Here is a 9,082-nt window from a genome sequence, read left to right as displayed (position 1 = left end):
GTATTGACCGTCACATTATAACGCCCCCACGGCTGAAAGGGCGAGCATGTTTGGTGTGACGGGGATTCGAACCCGCGGCCCTCAGATTGCGAGTCGAGTACCCTAACCATCTGGCCATGCCGGGCCTGATATTTATGTAAACTTTCATTGCTTCTACTACTGAATATAATCTGTGAAGTATATTATTATTAACGACTCCCATGTCGTTTAAAATATTGAAATACCCAAGAAAACAGGGTTAAAGCCAGGAACGGAGGGCTAGGAAAGGTTTTGTTCTTTTGAAGCATTCTGGGATATGTTTTGAAATGGTTCCTTACAGTTTTGAGCGTTTTATGGGGTAGTTAGTGTTATTTTCATAGATAAGCGTCACGTACTGGAGAATGGGAGTCGTTGAATAAGTTTTTAATTGTGTAATCACTTCAGTATGTTTAAACCGACAGCTTTAAAGTGAAGAAGCTACTATACAACATACGTAAAACACAGTTTTTTATGATAACATTTTTGTATATGATCAGTAGAACGAGATGTTTACTCAGTACCTATTTGTCTAAATCTGGAGAGAAATACCCACTTACTTCCAAGTTCTGGGGTTCGACAGCTAGAGTAGCGATCATACTAGTCATACAGTTTCCACCGAGACTGTCACGTAAAACACACGTCATCATTGAGTTTCGGTACGGAATGTGAGATCTGTGTTGCTCAGATAAAGCTACGATCACCTGGTTCGGAGGAGGAAAAAATGAAATAGAAGAACTATAGCAGAGAAAGTTTTGGATAACGTAAGCAACACGACATAATACAAAACTGTAACTGTTGTGATGATAATGTTTAAAGCAAGAATACCAATGAAAATTTCATTACCTTGACAAGTAAAAGCAGCTTATATATATATATATACAACGGCTATCTTTATGGCCAAATGTTTAGTGAAAATTACACACTGATAACAACAGACTTGATTAAAACTGGCTGCTCATACATTGGTCCTTACATTAAATCAGAAGGATAAGAGTCTATGTAAAGATGATCAGGGAAAACTTTCTATTGCATTTCTTATAAGTAACATAATGTTACCTGGTTAACTGATACAATATGTATCCAGTGTATCAGAAGTTTATCGTATGTACCATTTTGGACTGCACGGGTTCACGTGTTTTGTATTTCTCATGCTAGATTATCTAATGAAATAAATTCACAGAGGTTAAAAACAAAAGAAAAAAAACATGGATGTAAATATGTAGTCTCATTCTCGAGAGCGTTTTGTTCACATACTTTCAAATTGTAGGTCTAGATTATGAGTCAAAACGAAATAAAACACCACTGGTCATTAAACTCGAGAAGGCTCTGTTGTAGTGACTGTAACGTTTTTGGAATAACGACATGTCAGTAATAAGTAACACTAATCGACTTAAGTAATGTAGATCAGTTTCTTAAGACCATAACCACAAAAATCGATATAATGTTAACCTAAGTGAGTAATATAATAACTTCTTCTAAAAGGTCTTCCAGTAGGTCAGCGGAAAGTTTCCAGACTTACTAGGGTCCGCTGCGGACAGAGCGCAGATAACCGATTATGTAGCATTTCGCTAAGACATCCCAATAACACTTCCAAAAAAAAAAAAAGATTGGATACTGTTAGTGTTCATGAAAATTTAATTTTTTTTCTTTCTTCCCAACTTAAAAATCACTTGTCATAATACTTTTCTTTCTCCTTTGACGTGTAGAAAAAATAATGTACACATATACGTATATATCGATATACATATGTGTAGAAACATATATTTTAAAGGTTAAAACACTTGTTATTATACAATAAAAAGACATTATACATACTTGTTCCAGGTAATGCAAGGAGAGGTTTATATATTTAGCTTCTGTTAATAAAAGCCCCGTCGTTCCAGTCTTACACACTCTCTCTGATCTAACGGAAAAAAAAAATCCTTTAGAAGCTCTTTATTTGGAGTCATTAAGAAATTTTAATTTCAATTCTATATCATGAAAGAGACTGTATTTATTTCAGAATAATATAAGTCCAGTTGTTCTTAATGGAAAGTGTTACATCGGCCCATGGAACATAGCAAAGAAGTGGATCGAAAACCAAACCAAAGCAGGATTCGAACTTTTATCTTCTTTAACTAAACCGAGGACATGTATTTATTTTATTGGATACGCTAGTTTGTGTTTACGTAACACACGCGATGAAACATAATAGTTATAGTAATTTTAAACAATACTTTGTTCTAGTCAGAGAAAAGTGATCGATAGCATCTCACATGTTGTACTTCGTGCCGAGGAGGCTTTTAGCTCATGTATGACTCCTCAGTACTATTTCACATATGAGTCCTCAATATCATTACATGTATGAGTTCTCAGTTTCATGGCTGTGTTATCATAGAAGAGATTATAATTCATGTTTCGGTGTTCAAAAATATCAAATAAAAAGCCATTCCTTTTGAACATTTGGAATATACAAGGTGATTATAAAAAAAAAGTTTTGCAGTTCAACATGCCATACCTTACAAATGTCATGGCATAGGCAGGTGGAAATGTACAATGTTAAGGATATCATGCGAATGCAAATACCACAGTTGTTACATATTCTCACCAGGGGCACTATTATAGTTTCTATCGCATATTTTCAAATACACCTTATTCAACCAACACGAAATTGACAAGTATGAAGAGGTGAACTAGTGATAAATTATTACATCAAATAATGCAATGCCGAGGCTGCTCTCTAGAGCGTATAACATCCTCAGAAGGCTTTGTTCTAATATTACAGTGTACAAGTTCAGAAAAATATATGAGGAGACATACTTCACTTGTAATATGCCAACCATTGATATCTATGAAACTATCGCTGATGTCAGCTATGTTGTAGTAGTACAAGCCACTGAAGTGTCGCCTGGTGTATAGATTTGCCAATTTCAGCTGTTCGTAAGGCTTTTTGGTCAACTTTGCGAATGTTTCCTTGCAACCTACGTCATGTTCGAGCATTGAAGGAGACGGATTTAACCCGCCGTGATGATTATGCACTGAAGTTCTTGACAAGACTGAAAGTCGATGACCAATAACCTGCCAGTATCTTATGGACTCATGAAGTACACTTCATCCTTTTTGGAAGTGTCAACACCCGCAACTACATTATCTGGTTGGAAACTAATACACATGTTACATATCTCAGACATCTCTATGATGCTAAGGTGTGGTTTCACAGTTGAGTTTGTTATTGTAATTTAATTGTTTGAAGATCTATTAGAACATAGACTACAAACCTGCATAGCACCATGCAAAACTTACAATTAATGTGATTCCCCTTGCTGAAGCAATGAAATGTTTTACACACTACGGTTTCGTGCAAGATGGTGTCCCTTTATATATTGGTAACCAGGTGAAACATGTTTTGTGGGACGAATTTCAGGAGATTATAATTTCACGTAGCTTTCCTTGTGAATGACCACCTCGTTCACGTACCTAACAACACCTAATTTCTGGCTGTGAAAGTACTAGAAGTCACGCGTATACTTTGGAATTCCAGACCTCAAGGATGAAACTGTCCGGGAATAAGACAACATAACTGTTGAGATGCGTGTTGTTGCTGTAATATCCGTTGTCACACAGATGCAATGCATTCTGGGCTCTAAAGGTGCACATTTTGACTAGTTGCTGTGGTTGATCAGATATTAAGTCATAGTGGCGCCTCTGGTGGTAACATGTATCAACTGTGGCATTTGCATCCGCATGATATTCTCAACACAATTTCACCTTCCTATGCCGTTTGTGAGATATTACGTTCTGAACTGCGAAACTTTCTTTATAAGTACTCTGTATTAATATTAATAACAGTTAGAAAGCCAGAAGCAAGAAGCAAAAAATGAAAACACCTCAGATTATTTGCACTTTATTTAGGTTTGTTGAAGACATATGTATTTATTACATCCAGCTATTCTTGAAACACCTCTTTTATTCAATTGCCCGAATATTCCATGACCTAAAACTGTATTTAAGACATTATCGTGGTTTACTAAAGACAATGAAAATATCTAATAACATAGTGTTCTGCTCACCCTGCTAAATCCACAAGATGAAGTCTAGATTTTCTAACAGTGGAGTTTCTTCCTCGACCGGAAGTGACGTGGATAGTAAAAATACAATGGGATCGAGTCGATGTGGGATTTGAAGGCGTCTGAGAACAATATATGTAAAAATATGGTATCATTAATATAATGTTAAATTTATATATTATTTTCTAGTTGTTATATTATTTATCAATATACTGTTTTGACTTTATGGGTTGTAAACTGTTGGAAGTGTCTGTTCAAAACGAACTTAAGAAATTACTACAACAGCAAAATAAGATGTTTCAGTAATAAAACTTTTATATTTTAATTCGAATTTATCAGTATTTTTTTTTGTCCTGGCTTAGATAACTATACATAATGTCGACTGGGAGTGATTTATAATAAATTATTGTAACGACCACTGAACTCTTGAGTGGAAGGAATATTAACATCAGAACCAAAATAGGCGTAGCCGAGACAAAATCACTGCCATCTTACTGGAGGCTAGCCGAGTTTGATCTAATTATAATAAAGGAATTTTCAGCAGTCTTTCATTTTAGTACTAGACTAGAGAATATAGCATTTTGTATTTAAAACGTTATACGAACTATTATTAACTGTAGTTACGAATATAAGGTGATATTCATTAATTTATTTATATGGCCGTTTGCTCTGTTAAAGTGATTATTCACCTGAAAATGTCAACACACACACACATTTATCTATGTTATCAATATATTATTTTTGAGTTTAATATTTTTTTAACGTTGTTCTTTTATTGGGCGGTCCTTTTAACTTATTAGGTGAAAATAATGCCAAATTCAGTTCATGTAACGATAACAAATTAACTTATTTCTTCCTTAACACTTGTAGACTTTCCTTGTACATTATTGTAACTTGTAGATCTCGAGAAATTTTACGTAAAAACATAGTTACTTGTAAAATGTCACGGTTAATTGATCAGGTAACTGAATATACGTAATAAGTAAGAGATCCCTATGCTTCACTAAATGATTGAAAAGAAAACAAACTCAGTACTCATTCACAGTTCACCACTCGCCGATTCTTGTTTTTATAATTAATCCTTGTTCTAAATGTTTACTAGATTTGCGTTACATCATCTGGATCGTTCTAGGCCTACTCCAACAAACTTACTTGATCTTAAATGCGCCCTCTAGGTAAGAAACAAATTATAACATTAAACATTTAGCTTATAACAATATTATCCTAGTTTTCGTAAATCTGCGTCTTTAACTGTTAATGGTATCGTATTTCAAAAGAATGTTTGGCCTTTAATCACTCATCTCTATATGCTAAAAGAGTTGAACAGAAGTAACATACTTTGGCTTCCTGTATATTAAAAATAAATACTGATGGTTTTCTAAAAACAACTAGTGAAAAGGATCAAGTTTGAGCAAGTTCAATGCTAAACGTTAAAAAATGCATAATTGTATCTTTGAATAATTAAGAAAATGTAATTTTAGAAGATTTATTTTATAAGTAGAAGTGTATATGTACATAAACGTACAAGACTCGTGTAAAACGTATTTAATGATTTTAAAATGAATACACGTTTCAAACTTTAATTATACAAATCTTTACACCTAGAGCTTTGTTGAAAATAATGTTTTAATATTGCAAGTTAACTGCAAACTAATAATATGGTATTTACAAAGCTTTTGCCCGCAGTAAAAAAACAAAAAATAACTGGAGATGGTTAGACCAATTTGTTAAATCCATTTATTTCAATTGTCTGTTTTTACTACATAGTTAAGATTAGTGTCATTGTCGTTTGAAAAAATTGCTTGTTTTTCAACCAAGACTTTATGATTGTAAACTTTACCATAGTGAAACAGTCGTGTGGTAACTTGTTTCAGCAAAAAGACACGATGATTTGTTATGTAGATTCTGAATGTAGCATATGATGATGATGATGTAGGCATGTAAATAAATCACTCTCTACTAGATGTATGATAACAGCAACTTGGTTGTTGATACAACACTCTGCGAAAATATATTGCGGATCCTTTGTATATCTTAATTACATCTGCTCACGGTTTCAACAAATACATCCCACTGAAATGTGTTTCACTAACATCCTGACTCTTATCACGAAGTGCTTTTTTGCAAACTGTACATGATAATTTTCTTACCAGAAATTTAAATTCAAATCTCCCAATACACACAGCCACATTTTCATCAAAGTGAGTTAGCCTTTTACGATCACAAGACAGTGGTAATAATGATCAGGATAACTGGTAAATTGAAAAGGTTGACCAGAGCCATATTTTCTTATTATGGTCACTGAATCTAAATCATCCATCTGCTGAAAAGTTTCAGTTTGCTGCCTAATAAACAGAAGTCTGGTGGAGACCAGCCTAGTGCAGTTTCCTGTACAGTACTTTCTTTGATTTCCTTATGTACAACAAGTCGTTTGTAGGCTGCTTTGAATGGTCTTGCTGTAGGATTGAGATCTCTAATTAGAAAAAGATAACTCCAGGTGGTCTTGACTCAATCATTAAGGTTGCATACACTGGTTTTGGAAGTTATAAATCCTAGAATACCATAACTTTTATCCACAACTACTCTTCAACCATCTGATATCAAAAGCTCCAAAACCACTCAGATAACCCCGAGCTTTTTCTACAAATGGTCTTCGTAACTATAATAACTCACTGCATGACCGAAGGTTACGACTATTTAGTATATTAAATAGTCAATCGAGAGTAATGGTGTACCCTAACTGTTGCAATACATCCTTTATAGATTAAAATCACATTTGTAATTGAGAAGCTTAGAGTCTGTGCTGCGAGATTTACCTTCACTTATTGCTTGGTCCATTCCACGTGCCCATGTGTAAGTTTATTTCCAGCTGGTACTCTTTCTTGTTTCTGTACTTCATTAAGTTTTTCCACATACTCCCATTTAATGAATTGGCTATTCGCATCTGCTAGAAGACTTTTTTAGCAAGCAAATTTTTCAAAAGCTTCGCTTCAGCATGTGACATGTATCTAGTTCTATTTGTATTTGATTGGCTGGATTACTTGGGTGAGTAAGTGATGTAGTGTTGGAGTGAACACTCAACTTATATTCCAAGTGGTTGATCATTGTTATGTTGCAAGTGCAAGAATATTCCCCTTTACAATCATGAAGTTAAATAAGACACTACTTCACTGGGTTAGATCTTTCCATTCCACCTAGACTATCAATCATTAGGTATTTAACTGGCACTTCCCACTTCTCTGTTAAAGATACAACCATAAACACCAATGTTTCCTTTGCAACAGGAAGACTGTCATCATCCAGCTTTGTATCCATGGCCACTAATTCATTGTACTGATTATCATCCCATTCCATATGTTTGCTAATGGCCATTTCAACCATTATCAAAGCACACCTCATCTCTCCGCCTTTCTCTTTTGTATTCTCCTTTGATGCTCTAAAAGCGTCTTTATTAAAACCAGGTTCCCCATTTACACCATTGTTGCATAGTTTTGGGGTGTGGAACGCATATATCAAACGTTTGCCTGATATATTCATATGCTTGAGGAGAATAGAATTGTAGTGTCGATGCAAATGCTCGAAATTGTGGGAATATACATCTTATAGTGTCCCAGTCATGTATCGCAACAGTATTTTTACCGTATCTAAAGGACTCCCAGAAAAGGCTTTCTATAGTAACTTTGTTATACTATTTAATAAAAGTTTCTGACTACTCAAGTCAGAAAGTATTTCATCATGTGACGCTACTTTCATTGACAATCTTCTGGCTGGCTGTTTAGTAACTTTGGATTGTTTACGAGATTCTTCGAATTTATCCAGTATTAGCACTATACTTTCGCTTGAGTTTAGATGGGTTTTTACTTAGAGTATGCATGTGATAAGTTATATATAGTACATATACTATCTGAAACAGATGTTTCCACTTTTTGAGGTGTAATTATTTGCAGGTTGTAAGTGGTTTGGAAAGTTAAATTTGGTAGAAAGTGCACCTTCTGTAACACTTACAGTTTGTCTACTTCTATCATAGAAAGTCTCCTCAAAAGGAGTTGATTACAGCCGGCTTTGTTTTTCGCCTTTCAAGTCTCACGTCTTCCCACTTAATTTTCTGCTGTATATTCTTTAGAAATCTGCAATAAATGTAATTTTGTATGAATAAGTACTGATGTGATGTTTATGTAATAACATAGCTAATTTGTTGCACTAATTAATTATAATACGTAAAACAACACTTTAAATTCAAAAAAAACACTAGCGACAAAACCGCACTTTCTACGTAAGGATATGTTTAAGGAACTTGTAAACTATTGACACATACACACAAACTCTATTGTTAATTGTCTGGTTTTATAAAATGCAACACAAGTAAAAATTTACTAGACAATTACTTATAACATACTTATGAAAACTGATTCCTTTGGTTTCCTACGGTGTCCTTTAGATGACAAAAGACTGCTGCACAGCACAGAACAACTATTGATGTTTAAGCTGTAATTTAACATGAAAATTAGAAAAAAAAGTTTTAAGGGAAAATAGCTATTTATTCGTGGAAAATATTAAGTGTTTAACACTGAATTATAACTGTTTATAAAACCTGACGAACGTAAAATTAATAACTGATTAGTGCACGTGCATTTGGTAAATGAAAAGACAACTGAAAACTGAAGTAATAAAATAATTAGGTAAAATAAAAAAAAACTGTAATAAAACATAATTTGAAAAGTATGAACTTCATACGGATATTAAAGCTAATGATGTAATAGCCTAAAATAAAACAACAACAAAAAACGCTTTCCAACGTGTAACTTACTGTCAGCCTAACAGTAACACACGCACATTGTCATCAGTTTTTTAATCTAAGTGCTGTAGTCTCGCTTTAAAACATTTCTATTCTCATTTTTAGACAACTTAGATTATTTTCGCAGATAAAACATTTGTCCATTACTATCTATTGTTACGTCTCAGTTTGTTAATTAACTTTCCGTAACTTCGTTCCGACGAAACTTTAGCGACACAAGTCA

The 9,082-nt window shown here is 34.0% G+C and overlaps 1 protein-coding gene across 1 annotated transcript in view; it reads right to left on the bottom strand.

Moving 5' to 3' along the window:
- Window positions 1–9,082, bottom strand: part of LOC106459065 (kinesin-like protein KIF6) — a 38,775-nt gene that overhangs the window by 12,641 nt on the left and 17,052 nt on the right. Inside the window, exons 8-10 of the mRNA XM_022385462.1 lie at window positions 4,068–4,186; window positions 1,834–1,921; window positions 576–719 (exon numbers count right to left, since the gene is read on the bottom strand). Of these exons, the coding sequence (XP_022241170.1) occupies window positions 576–719; window positions 1,834–1,921; window positions 4,068–4,186 (351 nt within the window). The remainder of the gene's footprint in view (window positions 1–575; window positions 720–1,833; window positions 1,922–4,067; window positions 4,187–9,082) is intronic.

Source organism: Limulus polyphemus, unplaced genomic scaffold (assembly GCF_000517525.1).
Source record: "Limulus polyphemus unplaced genomic scaffold, Limulus_polyphemus-2.1.2 Scaffold554, whole genome shotgun sequence".
Lineage (NCBI taxonomy): Eukaryota > Metazoa > Arthropoda > Merostomata > Xiphosura > Limulidae > Limulus > Limulus polyphemus.
This window is presented reverse-complemented; position numbering and strand designations above follow the sequence as displayed.